This window comes from Stegostoma tigrinum, chromosome 6, assembly GCF_030684315.1.
Source record: "Stegostoma tigrinum isolate sSteTig4 chromosome 6, sSteTig4.hap1, whole genome shotgun sequence".
In the NCBI taxonomy this organism is placed as follows: Eukaryota; Metazoa; Chordata; class Chondrichthyes; order Orectolobiformes; family Stegostomatidae; genus Stegostoma; species Stegostoma tigrinum.
Genome location: NC_081359.1, coordinates 27,199,504 through 27,218,403, shown reverse-complemented (window position 1 = coordinate 27,218,403; position 18,900 = coordinate 27,199,504). Strand labels below are relative to the sequence as shown.

Here is an 18,900-nt window from a genome sequence, read left to right as displayed (position 1 = left end):
TGACTATAGTATCTAGTCACACAACAATTAACTAGCTAATAACTTGCTGGGCTATAACCTGGTGTCATGAGATTTCTGACTTTGTCCACACCAGTCCAACACCGGCACCTCATCATCACTGCAGTATCTGTTTGTAAAGTTGTCTGCAAATGATCTGATGACCTGACCATTCCCACACAATAATCTTCTTTGTGACATCCTTCTCACACATCCTTGTGATAGAATGGGATTCTTCACACTATTCTTTGATATTCCACTCTAAAGTCAGGAAGTCTGCAAGTCTATTGTGAATTAGATCCTGTATTCATTTGGAAAATAGAGGCCACTAATTCACAGAAAAGACTCCTTCCATTTTCAATGCCTTGTCCAAACATTCAGGCTAGTTCCCAAGTTCTTGAGTAGTTCCATTCAAAACAAAACCACCACTTGTTTCAAAAACACAGGGTCAAATTCTGCATTTCAAGGAAAAAGTTAATTTTAAATAACTACTGAGCCCATATTGCCCAAAATAACTGCCCTTAGATGATTAAGCAAGCTACTCATGTATATCAATTACTACAAAAACTAAACAAAAAACAGTAGAAATTCCATTTTGGCATCAGATTTGAAATAACTGTCAAACCCGATTGATCTCACAAAATTGTCTTTACTCAAATCTAAGGCCTAGTGTCAAAATTGGGAGATCAGCTCCACAGCGTATTCCAGCAACTGCCTGGCTCCCATTCAGCTGCTCCATCAGGACTCCGCATCGAGCAGCAATTCAATAAAGCACTGAAGACAACGCAGTAGGGTCCATACCGGTCTTTTAACTTTGGTGGTGGGGAATCTTCCAGAAACAAATTCAGGATAGAATTAATCGTCACATGTAAAAATGTGGGTTGTTTTAGATGAGTCAGCATGGACTTGTTTTTCTAAAGTTGCATCTTAATGAACTTGGAGTTGTTTTGAAGGGATAACAGAGAAGGTTGTTAAGCGTAAGGCTGTTGACATAGTACACATGAACTTCCAACTGGCACAACTACAGAGGTTTCTGGAAGCTCTAATTTCAGATCACAGAATGCCCACAGTATAGAAGCAGGCCCTTAATGCCAACAAGTCCACAACGACCCTTAGAGCATCCCACCCAGACATAACCCCCTGTAACCCACCTAATCTACGCGTTCCTGAATATTCCAGGCAATTTTGCATGGCCACTCCACCTAGCCTGCACAACTTCAGACTGCAAGAGGAAATCCATGCAGACACAGGGAGAATGTGCTAACTCCACACAGTCACCCGAGGGTGGAATTGAACCCAGGTTCCTGGTGCTGTGAAGCAGCGGTGCTAATCACTGAGCCACCATGCCACCCTGAGAAAGAGTCACTGGACCCACAACTTTAACTCGGATTTTCTCCTTCACAGATGCTGCCAGACCTGCTGAGATTTTCCAGCAACTTCTGTTTTTGTTCCTGATTTACAGCGTCCACAGTTCTTTCGCTTTTTATTAACTTCCAACTGGCACTTGACGCAGCATCATACAACATTCTGATTTTGATGAACAGTCACTGGACCTGAAACATTGACAGTCCTGCTCAGTTTCTTCAGCAATTTCTGATTTTGATCGATTCCCGGCACCTGCAATTCTGTGATTTTTCGTCTGGTGAGGGAAAAATGTGTTAGCTAATGGATTAAAGGGGACAGGAGCAACATGGACACAAAACTGGCTGAGCAACAACAAAGAGTAATTGGTAATAGGCAAGTTTCAGGCTGGAGGAAGATTTGCAGTAGAGTTCCCCAGGAGGTCATTATTAGGACCCTTGCTTTTCCTAATACATTAGTGATCTGGATCCTGGTTCGCAGGGGACAGCTTCAAAGTGTGCAGGTGACAAAAAAACTTGGAGAATTCTAAGCTGTGACGAAGATGGTGCAGAGCTCCAAAAGGACACTGATAATTTGTTGGAGTGGACGGGTACATGACAGATGAAATTTAACACACAGATGTGATAGGTGATGCACTTTTTGTAATGCATGCAGAAGCAGAGATTTGGGTGTGTACTTGCATATGTCATTAAAAAAGGGTAGCAAGACAGGTGGAGATAGCTGTTAGTAAGGCATACAGCATTCTAGGCTCAATTAATAGGGAACGGGTACAATAGCAGGGAGATCATGCTAAACATATGTAAGGGCACTGGTTAAACCTCAACTGGTATAGTGGGTGCCACACTTTAGGAAGCAAAGCATTGTAGACAGCGTGTGTACGCAGGAGAGGTTTATGAGAATGTTATCTCTGAAACCAATCTTCAGATACAATAAAAGATTAGAATAAAAGAAGAGAGGAGACTCGATGTCAGTTTTCAAAATCATGGAGGGGGCTGGACGGAGTAGATAGGGAGAAACTGTTCCCACTCAAAATGATCAAACGCCCGAAGGAGCAACTTTAAAGTGTTTTGTTAAGAAAGCAAATGCAAGGCAGAAATAAAAATTTACCCACCCCGACCCAAGATGTCCAGGTTTGGAATTCACAGCCTCAAAGTGTGGTGGAGGGAACTTCAACTGAGGCATTCAAAAAGGCAATCGGATGATTTTAAGTGAAACAACATTCAGGGTTTGGGGGAAAAGGCAAGTGCTTGGCACCAAGTCAAAAATGTTCAAGGGAGCATGTTGACAGTCAATAGCTCTTCTTCAGAATTAATTCAGTCAGTCACACTGGGCTTGAAACGTTAACCAGCTTCTCTCACCAGTAATGCTGATGGGCCTGCTGAGTTTTTCCAGTTTAAAAAGTTCAGCCTCCAACTGAAGCCTGCATAGTCACAAACAGCAGTATTCAGCCCATCCACTCCATGTGAGATCATGAACTGGCCAAGTGCACGGCTTATAGAAAAGCCAAATACCCCAACAACATTTCATTAGTACTGAAGACTGATACTCCACTGTTAGTCTTGAGCCTAGCATAACTGTTCCAGAAGGGCGACAGTGTCACCAATCCAACAATGCATAAAATTGTCCTGATATAACCAGATATATATTTGCACAAAAAAGCAGGACAAGTCCAGCCAATAACAACTTTGCCAGGCTACTCGGTCATCAGCGATGCAACAGAAGTGGTCAATGATCCAAGTAGTAATTGCTCAACAATAAACTATTTTCCAATGCTTAGTTTGGGTTTTGCCAGGGCCACGTGGTTGATAATCACACTGCAGCCTCAGAACTGAAGAGTCAAATTCCAAAGTTAGCATCAAAATAACTGCTCTTGACATCAAGCAGCTTGGACCAAGCGTTGCATCCAAAATTGAAGACAGGGATCTGAAGTAAAATCCACATGTTACAATCACATGTATTGATTGGTCTCCAATTAAAGCTAGGTCACAAGACATCACTGCAAGATCTCCTCAGGCTGGTGAACAAGACCTAACTGTCCTCAGCTGCTTTATTAGTGATCATCCATCTATCATGAGATCAGAATGATGATCGCTCAATGCTCAGTTACATTAGCAACTCCTCAGGAAATAAAATACTCCTTGCCAACGCACGCTAAGATAGGATGATAAGTGACCAGTAGCATTTATACCAAATAAGTGTCAAGCAATGGCTGTCTGCAACATATGGATGTCACTGCCTCCCCTTGACATTCAATGGCATTACCAACGTCAAGTTCCCTGTCATGATCCTGTAGATACCACTGACCACAAACTAAACTGAATAGGCCCCATTAATACTTTACCTACAGGAGGTCAGAGGATGGGAATTTTATGTCCTTGGGTCTTCCTTTTTCACAGGCAACAGAAATCGTGGCTAGAAAGGCATTGTTGAAGCTTTGGTGAGTTATTGCACTGCATCTTGTGGGTACACATGATGGGCACAGTGTACCAGTGATGAAATGGATGCATGTTTAAGAAGGTACATAGGAAGGCTATCAAACAGCAAGCACAGGAACAGCATCACCTACAATCAAAACTCCACATCATCCCAACTTAGAAACAGCAGTCTGTTCTAACCTCAAAGTCCTAGACATTTATACACCGAGTACCAAGGGAGTACCTTAAAGATAGGCTGTAGTGATTCAAACGGGCAGTCTATCACCACCTTCAAAGTAGATTGGAGATAGCTAATAAATGCAAACCTTGTGATACTCACAACCCATGAAGGAACAAATTAAAAAAGGACTCTTTATTCTGCTGCAGTCATATTTCAATGAACCTTCCCACAATGTTCCCAAGCCTTTGGAATTCAAATTAAATAGCACTAACATTCCTACAAAAAGTGTTATGAAGATACAAGTGTATATGTTCAATGGATTAGTGGTGTTGGGAAATTGATGCTCCTCTCACAGGTGATAGGTTAACAATATTTGTGAATGAGGATTAAGATAGATAACACGTTGTAGCATGAACAGCTAAATTAATATGCATAAAAACAGATATTCTGCAGAACATCGCATTATCCAAAACTGGATACAGAAATGTTTGTATAAGATACTGGACAGAATTTTGTTCACATGCTTCTAGTGGCACCATGCAATCTTGCCTCAATCCCCAGGAAACAACAGTGCCATGAGACGCTATTCTCAAGCAATTTATCATTGATGTAAGTGAAACTCGTTAGCAAGGTAGTGAGGTACAACTTGCCTGCCTCTCAGGAATCAGAGCCACCTGCTGAGCAAACAAATTTCTCCAATGTCATAATGGTGATTAAAACACAGCCCACCTTCACATTATTTTGTCAGAATGTCACTATTTCTTAGGTAATTTTATTTATGCAGCATTGATTTTACAGAACAGGTCAGGCAGCAAAGGACAGAAACAAACAGTCCCTTTATGCCATAATGCTTTCTTGCTCAACTCCAGGCCAAAGACACTTCTTTGTAGAGTTAAATTGAAATTCATCCTTTACTGCCTTACTTATCTAATCAAAACAGTCAAGCCTGCACATTACAACTTTGTAATCTACTGAAAAAGAAAAGGATGAAACTTCTTTACATGATTGCTTCATTTAATGAACATGAGTTAAGTGGAGGCTGGAACTTTATTCTCAATGCCAAAGAATTCTATTTACAAGCCAGAGAGTGCGTTCCAAACCACAATGACTCAGGTACAATAAGAGCACACACTTACTGTACTTTTAGTTCAATATTTTAGTTATTGCAGAGATTTTCTTACCCCAAATCTGTTTGCCATCCTGGATGAAATGCCTGCAGCTTCTACAGGGCAAGGCTTTGTGTAACATACACTCCTCGATGGCCTACAAACGCACTGACAAGGGATATAATTACGTACATTCGAACATGTCCGTCTTGACTGAAAGTCAGAACATGACAAGTTAAAAATCACACTCATCCCCAACGCCTTCAAAACGTATTTACTCGTGTAATTTTTTTAATACTAAAATTTCCAAAAATAAATAAATAACAGGAAATGCACAAAATAAATCACAGACTTTTAAGGTGGCCTTGCATTGACGATGTCTGACTGCTTAAAAGGTAGGTGTTCATTTTGTATCTAGGCCTACATCAAGAAACTACAGTTTTTTTTTCCCCTAAATGTTCATTTAGTTAATCATTATTGGTACAGGTTCTTCAAAAAAAAATTCTGTAAAATGGCATACGAGAGGAACATAGTGCTCTTCAATTGTTTCTCTTGAAGGGAAAAAATGAAGCTAGGATCTCAGTACACAAAGGAAATCGATTGGGCCAGGGATCACCTTAATATTGCATATAATAAAAATTGTCCAGCAATGTCTGGGAGGGGGCAGGGTAGGGAAGTGTACACACACACACACACACACACACACACACACACACACACAAAGTGAGGGAGGGAGTGGGCATAAGATGGAGGGGGCAGAACAGAGCCAGTTTGATTGTGGTTGTTGTCTCAAGTACAAATCAATATATCACTTAGTAGATAATCTTTCACATCCAGATACCTTGAAAATTACTTGCTAACAATATCAGGGATAATGAATCTTTTTGGAAATATTCTCAACCATTTTCAACAAGGCTGGAGAATTCAGAATTCCTAACAGTACAAGTCAATGAGGAAACCAATTCTATTACACATGGTGGGATAGGCAGCAGCTGTGTATAATTCACTTTCATTTCAGCACCTGTATATTGCTGCGCTTAGTTGTACATAAAAGGACATTATCCCAATTACATTCTTGGCATTTGCTCAAAAAATGATTTTAAATCTCTCTTTCAAAAGCAAGTTTTCTTTAGTGCTCCTCCTCCCTGAAGGTGGTAACGTATCATGAAACTTCATTTCACCCCAACGTAGGCATTCCTGGGTTCTGAAGCACAAAATACCATTGTTCTGAATTTGACAATAGGAATGGTGTAGAGATCATATTACCACCAGTCCCTGGGCAAGGTTCCCCAAATTAGCGTGGTTTCAGGTGGTGTGCTCAAAAATTGTTTAGCTACTCGGCAGAGATAGTAAGAACTGCCAGTGCTGGAGTCAGAGATGACACACAATGTGGAGCTGGAGGAACACAGCAGGCCAGGCAGCATCAGAGGAGCAGGAAATTTCTTCAGAAAAAGTTTCCCAACCTGAAACGTCAACTTTCCTGCTCCTCTGATGCTCCCTGGCCTGCTGTGTTCCTCCAGCTCCACACTGTTATCTCTAGCGACTCAGCAAGTGGGATTGACTAGGCTGCCCTTCATTACTCACCAAAACCAAACTGGTGAATACCTTTCTCCCAGACAAATGTAGGTTAAGTTTTGAAAGGAGCCAATTCGACCAGGCTTTCAGGAGTTGTCAAAAAGGTTCATTAGCCACTGAATGCTAAACAAAAATAACACAATGCACACACATACGGATTAGAAGAGGTGAATCAAAAAGAGGTCAGAAGTTTAAAGAGGGGCACTGATTAGTCTTAAAGTGCAATAGAACACTGCATCTTTTAGACTGGACAATACCAGCAGTACTGATGTTGTTTGAGGAATGGCTGGTCGAGATGCTTGGCGTTTGCAGGTCACTTGGAAGATTTTGTTGTTTCTTTTCAGTGTCAGTTTCAGGCTTCCATCAAGGAGAGTAGAGGCTTCTAAAAAAAAAACTGCAGTACAAGTATGGCTCGGAATTTCTTCAGCTGTTACTCACATTACACACGAAACCAGGATTGAAACTATTTTTTTTTAAAACCCCTATACCACTGTATTCTCGAAAGAAAACAAACACATCTATTCCCCAGACTAATTACTTTTTGCCCATCACGTTCATAGACAAGGATAATTCATGGGAGATGAAAAATTCAGTTTATAATTCATTTCTTCCATTGAAGCCTTCATTTTGAAGTTTGGTACCCATCAGATGTGACATTTTTGGATCCTCCCCCAACTGAGCATAATCCACGACAGGTCTTCCAAACAGACACCAAGTTACACTGCTCTGGATTTACCACAGTCATTTTCAGGTGTACGTCTTCAATATTTATGCAAGAGATCCAGGAGTAATGATTCGTCATCATGACACTACAGTCAAGGCCAGGCTACTCCTGGATAACAATGAGCAGTGAAAAGTGCAGGGAGGGGCCACTGGAACCTCCAGGAGTAAGTGGAGATTAAGATTAATATTCTTGGTAAGCCAAATTGGAGAACATTTCCTATTAAAACGCCAACATCTATTTTTCTTAGATATAGAAGGATCACGTTAAGGATGACCTTAAGGAATAATGAACACTATATAACTTAATACACCTGGAAGACTGGCAGAAAAGGGTTTACTTGCAAGGTAGATTATTGGAATGGATATTTGTTTGTGGCTGTCAACTGTCACAAGACTGTAGTCAAGAGCATTTTTCTTTGTATCTAGACTTCAAAAGTAGTTTATTAGCTGTAAAGAACTTCAAGACATCTATTGGTCATGAAAATATTTTTTTTTTATTTTACAAGGAATTCAAAGATGCAAAAATATTTAATTTGCTGCATTAAAGGTGAATCCCATCTTTAGGCCAGAAGCCATACCTTTGATATATACTGTATATATCAATCTATAATTCATCCACCAGGATATTCTTGCTTTAGTCAGCTTCAAATTTTTACCCACACAAATAAATGTTTTCCCTTCTGTTATTCCTCCCTGTGATGTGAGTTGGTTTTATGGCTCCTCTCCAAATGCACAAACGCTTGGCAGGTCATTTCACAGGGTAGCTAGGAGTCAGCCATATTGCTGTGGATCTGGAGACGTGTGTAGGCCAGATAGTCTGAAAATGGCGGATATCCTTCACTAAAGGCTATTAGTTCAATTGTTATGTGACCTCTATTACACTAGCTTTAAACTCCCCTAACCACTACTTAATAATTGGAACCAAGGGTTCCAATAGGCACTACAGGACATGTTGCCAAGATATGCAGGAGTTTAGGATACCGATGTCAGATGAAGTTTCAAAGTAGCGACTGCTCCTGACATTATACTCGGCAAAAAAGTTTGCCTCGTATGTCAATGTCTGCGATAGTTGCAATGCCCAAATGCTGTTCAAGCACAAATCCATCAAAAACGTGAGCGATCTCTGTCCGATTAGTAAAAAGTGCCACACAAATATTGATGCCGATCAATGAGTTAGAACATGGAAGGGATAAGCATCACAGAAATTGTCTCAGTATATTTAGCTGTTACAATCAGAAGCTTGGAGGATCTACCCCAAACACAACTGCATTTGATCAAACAAAAAAGCATACCTTTTTGGAAGGTACTCACAACTGAGTCGATAACATAACAGGTTAGAAATTCATTGTGTTGCCCAGAGACCCACATATTTTACTGACCACAGATACATCAGTCATCAAGATGGTCATAAATTCAAATCCCACCATTGCAATTTGGAAGACGTTAAAAAGATGAGTCATGGGTTAGATTGCTGTATTCCAGTTAGTTTGTGTAAGATCTTGGTCAATCAAGCACAATGTAATTTTTGAACAATGTATCTCATAACATTCACTCTAATTCACATCTCTCTATACATCATTCCAGACTCCAGTAACTCTACATTACTTCACCCTTTCCTTGAGTGAAAGCCAAGATATCTCCAGAGGCCAGTGATTGCAGTCAGAGAGGAAAAAAAAGTCTGTAACCTATTTTTCCCTTTTTAAAGCCCAGCTACATTGCAGTAAATAGCAACTTCCCAGATACAGCCAAGGGTGAGCCTCACTAATGAGGCACAGACCAGATTTGAGGATCAGGAACCTTCTGGTCCATATAACTTAACATTTTAACATGTGGCAGAAATAACCTGATCATTGCTACACAAAATATTTGCTTTGTTTGTATACACCAACACCTGGCAACACTTGTCACAGGGAGGGGGAAATCACAGTACATACCTCAGAGATAATTCAATACTACAGGCTCAGATGGGAGGAGTTGGAAAATATGATAATGAATGTGAAGAATGAAGCCAGTGCCTACAAGCAAACCTTTTTAATTTTATTCTTTGTACCTCAGGCACCAATAGCATCTGCAGAATGTAAAACAGCCTGCTCAAGTTATACAAATAATAAAAATGCTGGAAATTCTCAGCAGGTCAAGCAGAATCAGTGGAAAGGGTAACAAATACACCTTAGGTCATTGACTGTTTACTAGGACCTGGAGTAAGTTAAAAATGTGATGGGTTTTAAGGCAAGATGACATTCAGGGAAACAGGGAGATAGAGAAATGAAGGGGCAGCAAGGTGGAAAGGACAGTTGGGAATGGAACAGGTAGGGAAGAAGACAAGTAAGATTAAAATGAGAAAAGGCAAACGGTGTAAGTCAAACAAAAGTGTTGATCAGACAATTCACAAAATAAGTCAAGATGATGTGTAAAGGCAGTTTTTAAAAGTGTTCATGGAACATGGGAATCAGTCAAAGCCACAACATTTTTGACCATCTCTAACCATTCACAGTAGGTTGGTTGCCTTCTAAAACCCGCATCCCATCTGGTGCAAGTACACCAATAATATTGCTAGGAAGGATTTTGACCCAGAAAAAGAAATAATGTTGTGCGTGTCTTGAGAGGGCAATTTGCAGGTGATGTCCTACTGTCCTTGTTCCTCCAGGTGACAGTTTGCAGACTTGAAATGTGCTGTTGAAGGAGCCTGGAAGAGTTGCTGCAGAGCATCATTTAGATTTTATTTCAGATTGTCAGCATCCAGAAGATGTGCCTTTTGCATCACTGACAGTTTTTATTGTGCAAAATAAAAGCAAATCTAAATGCAAATGTCTCAATATTTAGTAACTTCAAAACATCTATAGGAGGAGTGGACTCAAGCCTGCTCGACTATGAAATATCTTTTTGGACGATTAACTGTTTCAACTCCACTTTCCTGCATATCATATTCCCTATATCACTCACTTTCCTGAGATGCAAAATATAGTCCTGAGTATGCCTGACAACAAAGCATTCTTGGCTAGAAAACTGATGTTTCATGACACTGAGTGAAGAAATTTCTTATTCCAGTCCCATACAATTAAGTGTTTATTCTGGAATTGTATCCTGCTTGTTCTACATTCCCCCAGCCAGTGAAAATGAACCACCAGTGTTCATCCTGTCCATCTGCTCAGCACCTCATGTTTTTATGATATCACTTCTTATTGTTCTAAACCCCAGAAAGAGGATCACCTTATTCAATCTCTCAACCTATTTGTTTCAAAAGATAACACCGGTAAGTTAGTTTGTACAATGGATGTTATTTTTATGATGAGCACACAAATTCCACCAGAAAAGGCAAATCATAACACTCTGCCAACCAGTTTGGCACGTAGCTGGGAGGAGGAGGAGGAAAACAGCCAAAATGAAATGCAGGAATCTTGAAAACGTAACGCAAAATGATGCGATGGTGAAACTCAAACAATATTAGCCAACAATTTACAGCTGGAATGGCAATAAATTCTCTCATGTCAGAACTAAGTTTGCTTCTCGACTAAAAACACCCAAATATTTTTTCCTTACCTAGGTGATCCTCTGCTACACATTCTTCAGCAAATACTGTCTTCCCTGGGTAAGGGGACAAAAACTGCACACAATGCATCATGTGCAGTCTCACTGTGGTGTTAGAAGGTTGAAGCAAGTCATATTTACTCCTATATTCAAAATTGTCTTGAGATAAAACCAAGTGTAGAATTTACTTTCCTAATAGATTGTACAATGTGCTTATTAACTTCCAGTAACCCATGGGCACGAATACTTCCCAGTCTCTCAACATTTAAGAATTATTCTACCACTCTTCCATCTACCATGCTCTTGCCCACTCATTCAGGCTCTGCAAATACCCTTCAAACTCCTTTGCATAATCCTCAACATACAAACCCACTTAGTTTGGCATCCTCCCCAACTTAGGAACATTACCAATGATTTGGATGAGGGGCCCAAAAGTAAAGATTGTAAATACTTGGTCCCTAAGTACGGTTATATGATTTACTATAACATGTACTACAAATTATTTGAAGTGTTCAACTTACCAGACCAGCTATTGGCGTGGACAGGCGGTTGATCTTTTTAGTGACACCTGGTTTTATCTTGTTAACTAGTCTGGGAAGACAACAAACAAAAAGTAGTTACTTACACGTAACTAATTCCACACTCAGCCAAGCAACATTTTGCATGGTTGTATTAGAAATAAACTGCTTCATTTCAGTGCATGCAAACATTGGTCAATTAGTTACAACCACACTGAATCCGTAGCCAACACCACTTCATATTACAGATATTGCAAAGACTAGCTTGACTATGTTGTTGAATTATAAAACTGATAATCACCTTTGTTCAAGATGGCATCAGAGTAAGATGCTCCAGTCAGAGCTCCTCTGCTCACCAGTTCCTTTTCCTTTCTATTTCTTTCCCCACTTTGCAGCGGTTTTGCTTTCCCCTCCACCCCCAAATTTCTTCAACTACCCTTCCTGGAGAATGGAGGTGAAACAAAGAGTGACGTGTCACGTCCAGAGCTCAGGCAGGAGCACAGCACGTGGACAGAGTGAGCAGAGACCAAATCCCGGAACAGGGAGCAGAGCAAGTTGCAGCCAGAGCCTAGATTGGCAGCAGAGCGCGCACAGACCAAGTCCCAGAGCAGGAGCAGAGCGCGTGTGGACTGGAGCCTGGAGCGGAAGCAGAGTGTGTCCTGGATGGAGGCCTTGTGTTCTGAAGCAGAAGATGTGGGTTCATGTTGGAAAAGGACTATAACATGTATACTCTATAGATGGCTTTTATTCTCATTCCAGACATTTAAACTCTACATTCTCATGCTATTCTTTTCTTTTTACTGTTTTAATTCTGTGACAACACAAAGTGTCTGTACCTAGGTAGCCTGTACCTAAGATGGCATGGAGGGGCTACATTACAAACTTTTCACTGCACGCATTTCAGTGCACATGACAACAAAGGCTATTCTATTCTATAAATTAGCAACAGAAACAAAACGGTCAATGAATAGAGAACTTCAGTTTATGCTTGATCACGATAACTGCGGTATTAAAGTGAAGTAAAGTAATCTCAAAATTAAAATAACCCTGTTTGTGGTGAAGGCACATCTTCAAAATAAAGTGAGACTTTCATTAGCTGTCTGGCTTACAGTAGCTTAATGTTTACGTACCAACGTTGACATTACCTACAAGTGGCAATTTGGATGGCAAAACAGACAGGTTACAATAACTCACGTAAATAGGAATCAATTGCAGGATGCCGCAACTGGCACAGGAAAAAAAAGAATTCTGCTATTGCACTAATAGATGGTTAGCAAAATAAATTGGCTAAGCTACCTTTACAAAGGGAAACTAGTCACAAGTGCAAACACACAGCCCACCCAGAAACTAAGAACAATATCAAGCAGCTTATAAAGGAAGCACTGACAACTGGGCGATACAGCAAACTGTTGTTACAACAGAGATGGGAGGAGTTTGCTGACTTTCTCAACTTCCACTGCTCCAAGGGTCCCAGCAAAAATACAAATTGTTTTCAATCCAGGGTTTTCAATAGGGCCAATGTTCAACTTAAAATAAAGAACCAGGATTCTCTACTCAACACAAGATCGATTATAAGCCAACATGATTCAATGGGGCAGCACGGCAACTCAGTGATTAGTACTGCAGTCGCACAGCGCCACGGACCTGGGTTCGATTCCAGCCTCGGGCAACCGTACATGGAGTTTGCACTTTCTTCCCCGTACCTGCGTAGGTTTCTGCCAGGTGCTCCAGTTTCCTCCCACAGCCCAAAGACACCCAAGTTAGGTAGACTGTTCATGCTGAATTGTACATTGTGCGCAGGGATGTGTACGTTAGGTGCATTAGCCATGGGAAATGCCGAGTTACAGGGATAGAGTGTGTGTGTGTGTGTGTGTGTGTGTGTGTGTGTGTGTGAAAGAGTCTGGGTGTGATGCTCTTTGGAGGGTCGGAGGGGGCTTTTGGGGCCCAGTGGCTAGTTTCCACGTGGGGATTCTACGTGGACAATGCAAAACAGATTTAAAAGTTTGTAACATGAAAAATTTAAAAAGTACACAACTCTTAAAAAGACACACACACACACACACACACACACGAGGTAATGGGAAAAAGGTAGTGAGTTTCTCTTTGCAGAGAATCACTTTGGTAGAAAAATATTCTTGGCCAATAAGTCTTAGCTCTTGAAGGCAAAACAAAACCCAAAGTACGACGGGCTCAAATAGCTATCAGTGGGACATTCTGGTGAGAAAAGATGATGGCAACATACAAATCTCTGGGGTTATTGTCAATGCAACTTACTGAGGGGAATGAAAAAAAAATCCTATTTAGGATTCCTCAGGTTGCTCTGCAATCTGAGGATAACGAAATGTTCGGACTCGGCCAGAGCTCCAGTACCAAATGGGATCCACAAGAGAATTTTCACAAACGGGAGGGATGAGTTGGGAAGCTCTTTTCCTTACTAGGCTGGCCAACTGAAAAATCCAAAACATCTATTTTCCAAAACAGAAGCTACAACCTCGCTGTGATAAACACAGCTCTTAGAAGGGGCTCATAAGCAAGCAGTTGAGACAAGACAGGACTTTCAAGTAATGTCGTGTTTTCTTAAAAAAAAAGTTTCACTATCCATTCACAGTCCTCTTTACAAAGAAACCCAGATATTCACAACTATTCAAACTCAAAAGTCTACAAAAATTATTAAAAATGAAACTATCATAACACTATAGAACAGAAATAGACCAGTTGAAAGATGGGCCAATGATGGATATATTGTTCCAAGAATGTTCTTCTGTGAATCTGCCAATCTGACAGAATCTGGCGGCAATCAAGATAAATCTGGCAATGCACCAACTACATGACAAGGTTACACTGTGAGATTGCCTTTTTAGTTAGGCAAATAATGTGAGCGAAAAAAATACCTCTGGCAGATGATCGTTTTGTTCTCAACATTGAGTGAAAAAGGAGTTCTACTGTTTCCGTTCAGTTTCACATGGGTAACTTAATGCTGGACAGCAACAATACAGCATTTAGCATCAGGCAAGAGAACTGTGGAACTGAATACCTCGGTTTAAAATAAAAATAGATGGAAGCCTTCCATACCAGTCAACATTAACCAATTAGTAGCTAATCCAGCAATCCAGTTTATCAGTTCAGCCAAAGTTTGGAGAATAGTTGTGAAATAATCCAGGATGCTGTGTGTTCCTGTTTAGGAGGGTCATTATCAACTCTCAGCATTATGCAGACTCCACGAAAGGCTGCAGCAACAAAAGTACATACCATGAGTTCCGAGGAAGGGTCATCGGACCCGAAACATTAACTCTGTTTTCTCCTCCAGAGGTTGCCAGACCTGCTGAGCTTATCCAGCAACTTTGTTTTTGTTCCTAAAGTACATACCAATTTAAATGAAGTGATTAAAGGGGATTCTAACAAACGTTCATCTTGACCAGAAGCATTAATGCTGTTTCTCTCCAGAGATGCTGCCTGAATCTTTAAGTATTTCTATTAACTCTTCCTTGAAATATTTTGCTTTTGCAAAGAACATGCACTGGAGAGTCCAAAGGGACAAACAATTAACCATTCCAGAAAGGTTCCAAGATACCAAAGTTGAACACATATGCAATTGGATTTTACTTACGATGTTGGGACATGTCACAAACTTTTTTTTGCCATCATTGGGTTAATTACCCTAATAAGTGAGCAGAAGCACAAGTATTTTCATCAACCTTGAACTGTGTCTTGACTAACTACAGTAAGGTTCATGACATGTAACTGAATCATAGATTCCCTACAGTACACAAACAGGCCATTCAGCCCATTGAGTCCACACCAACCCTCTGAACAGCCTCTCACCCAGTCCCACCCCCTGCCCTATCCCTGTAATCCTGCACATCCCATGGCTAATCCACCTAGCCTGCACATATCTAGGCACTATGGCAAAGTTGGCATGCCAATCCACCAAGCCTGCACATCTTTGGACTGTGGGAGGAAACCAGAGTACCCAGAGGAAACTCACGCAGACACAGGGAGAATGCGCAAACTCTACACAGACAGCTGCCCGAGGGTGGGATCGAACCTGGGCCTTGGAGCTGAGAGACAGCAGTGCGAACCACCATGCAGCCCTAAAATAAAAGGTCTAGAATAAAGATTCAACTACAAAAGTGCATTCTTGACGCAGCCCCTGCTGGATGGCGCTCAGCATTAATGAATTTGACAATACAAAAGCAGAAATATGCCATTGAAAGAAGAAACCTATATCTTCTCCCTTGAATATCGAGAAGGGAGAGACCACACAGCGAAACCATTAGCAGGTGCCTTCAAAGAAAACAAGTTAGTAAATTTAATTAACCTGTGAGTAACAGCATTAAGTATGTGTCGTGGGCTTTGTCAGAGTATTAAATTTTAGGTTAACTAGGTCTGATTCATTACTGAAGTAATTTATTACAGCATTTAACCAAAAAAAAACCCCACTTGATCATTATGATACACAGATGTCATGGTAGCAATAATTCTAGAAGCGCCCTCGACAGGTATGATTTGCTAATTTTATTGCACGCAAAAAGAAAAAAAGTCTCTCACTTCAGGATCAGACAGAAGAAATAAGCAAAAATAAAATTATCCACCTAATTTCTGTCCTAAAGTATTTGGAGAAAAATGGTTGCTGCCTAAACCCAATTGCGATCCTGTAAGATGTATTCATCTTGGGTAGCAGAATCCAAAGGTAAAAAGAATGAAAAGTAAAAATATAGAATTTTAAAGGAGGTAAAGACTGAACACACCGTTCAGCAAAGGAAAACTCATAATACTGTATGACACACTGGTCCACATAAAAGCAAGGACTGAGATTAAACTTTAACGGTTCAAATTTTGTATATAACATTTCATCCAAAAGTTCAATTATTTTAAAACAGCCAATTTTTATTTTTAAGAATTGAGACTTTTGCAAATCAAACTATTTTGATCAAAAGCAAATTAATACATTGTAGTTTCCCATTTTACGTTTAGTCACTTAGGGCATTTATATAGTGGCATACTTCAAAGCATTACTGTATTATAAACCTCTATGAAGGTCTACATAACAAGAGATGTAAACTTTTCATTGGTAGATTAAAGAATGATATCAAGATCTCATTGCTTTACACTCATACAGTAACAATTGACCAAAAGTGCTTTTGACCAAATTTTAATCAGCAGACTCGGTGGGTCAAATGGCCTCTTTGTGCACTGTATGGATTTTGTGACAGGGTTACCGGGATGGTGAAGTGTGAAATGCCCTGGTGCTCAGTCAGTCAGAATGAACTGAATGGCAGGGCAGCTGCAAATGGGCTGAATGGCCTACTCCTTTTTTTAGTCTCCAAAAGTAAATTGACAGTTTACATCACAAATATTTATAACCCAGTACCTTTAATATCTTCCTGGGAATTTGGGAGACTGCAGAGTATATTCACTTGCTCCAAATGCAGCTCCTTGCATCTTCTTCTCAGCAAAACAATCTATACCCTCCTCTGAGTTTTCATAAAATGAACCCAGATATGTCATGCAAATATCAGAACAGGTCACCAGACTTCACCACCTCCAACACCACCCACTGTCCCCAGACTTCATTTATCCTAAATCTGACTTGTAAAGCTGTGCCTTTCAGCAACTTGATCAGTTATCAATGGATATATAGGACTAATTAAAAAGTCAGGGCAATTATTACTTCATCCATCTTTAAGCAATTAAGTGAAAGGCTCACGTGGCACAATGGTAGTGCCTCTATGTTAGAGCGAGGAAGCCTGGATTCAAGTCCCACCTGCTGCAGAGGCATGTCATTACATCTCTGAGCAGGCTGATTAGCCAAATATCTAAGTAGTTAAGTGTGACGTAGAGACACTGGAAGAGTATCTGAAGCCAATTTTGTCATCTATCTTGTAGCTTGTCACAAGGATCAGGAAACTTAGCACAGACTGACTCAAACACATACAGCTACTTGGATGTTCTTCAGAACTTTCTCGAGACCTGCTCAGTTTCTCCAGCATTCTGCTTGTTGCAGATTCCCAGCATCCATTGTATTGCATCTTTATTACAGAATGATCCAGCACCTCTGGAAAGGGAATTTACTACCAACAGAGACAATGACCCACTGACTTGGAAAAATACTGCCTGACCCGGATAATATTAAAAGAACTTCCACAAGTTCCAAAGAAACTGCTGAATCTCTCCAGCATGGTTCGCTTCATTTTTCCAGCATCTGCAGTATTTCACAGGTATTAGCTGCGACAAAGACCATTATGATCATGCAAGAGAAATCATATCTCAACCAGCTTGCAAATATATTATTCCGTGTTGTATGCTATTAAGTGCTGTTTCAAAATCTGAAAGGATTATTACAGCAGAGCACCATAAGTACCACCCACTATGCTGTTGTCGCACAAACTTGGGCACAGAACTGCTTAGGATCACAAGCCAGTTCAAGCCAACATCTGGTCCTCCTCAAAGTGTCTGTAACAGTGTTTAACGTGTCAACGTAGCCTGTGAAGAGTTGCAAAACCTGCGATAAACTAGATCTTGCTAATTTCAAGATTCTCCTAGTTAAACCAGAAAGTGGTTTTCCTTTACCATACCACACCACACCAAGCAGGCCCTGAAGTTTCCCCAAAAGAGGATGGTGACTCATTCAACATAGTGAGCTAGCATGCCCAAAGGAAAAAAAAGAGTGTGGAAACTTTTTTAAAAAAAACAAAACAATCAAATTGTAACTGTGAAGGCAGGCACGCGCTGCTCTGCTCATAACAGGAACAATTGCCCAGAAAGAAAATACACAACATAAAAATCAGGTTCAGCATTTAAATGATAACCTTAGAAATCTCAGCAACAACATCCCAAGTGTCTCCCATCCTTCTTTGGAATCACTCCGGTTACATGGAAAAATCTAAAAAAGTGCATAATTGAAAATGTTGCAGACACCGTCTGATAACTGATCTGCTTTCAGCATTGATATTTCTTTACAAAAAGCAAAAGTAGAGCGATAATATCCTACCACTGACTAAACAGTTCCAGAATGAAGTTGAAGAAAGTTGAGTTTTTTTAATGTGAAAATATTTTAAAGTAATTTTATTGTCAATAAATATTCTGTTTGGCTGCAAAATAAACTGTGGCAGTATTGGTGTACTTGCACATGTCACAGAACTATACTCACGTTCTGGGAGTGGAGACTACTGCATCATCATGGGTCGCCTGTCCCCAGGCAGTGAATGACGACATGACAAGGCTAAGGATCTGCACTTACCTTGAGTGACCACTTCTGTGGGAAGGAGTATTGGTTTCGTAAGTTTGAGAATGTGGTTTCAGAGCTTCAGGTTGTGGTCACTTTTTTTTTTAAAATAGAAGCCCTACAGAGTGGAAACGGGCCACTGGGCCAGACCGGTTTTGTGATGCGTAGGTCGTGCCTCACAAGCCTTATTGAGTTCTTTGAAAAGGTGACCAAACGGGTGGATGAGGGTAAAGCGGTTGATGTGGTGTATATGGATTTCAGGAAAGCATTT

General features: G+C 40.4%; 1 protein-coding gene across 6 annotated transcripts in view; it reads right to left on the bottom strand.

The window, feature by feature from the left end:
* lmo7a (LIM domain 7a) overlaps positions 1-18,900 on the bottom strand; it is a 241,740-nt gene that overhangs the window by 147,908 nt on the left and 74,932 nt on the right. For all 6 annotated transcript variants that reach the window (XM_048532457.2, XM_059646495.1, XM_048532458.2 and 3 more), the window contains one exon: positions 11,408-11,477. In XM_048532457.2, coding sequence (XP_048388414.1) covers positions 11,408-11,477 — 70 coding nt within the window. The remainder of the gene's footprint in view (positions 1-11,407; positions 11,478-18,900) is intronic.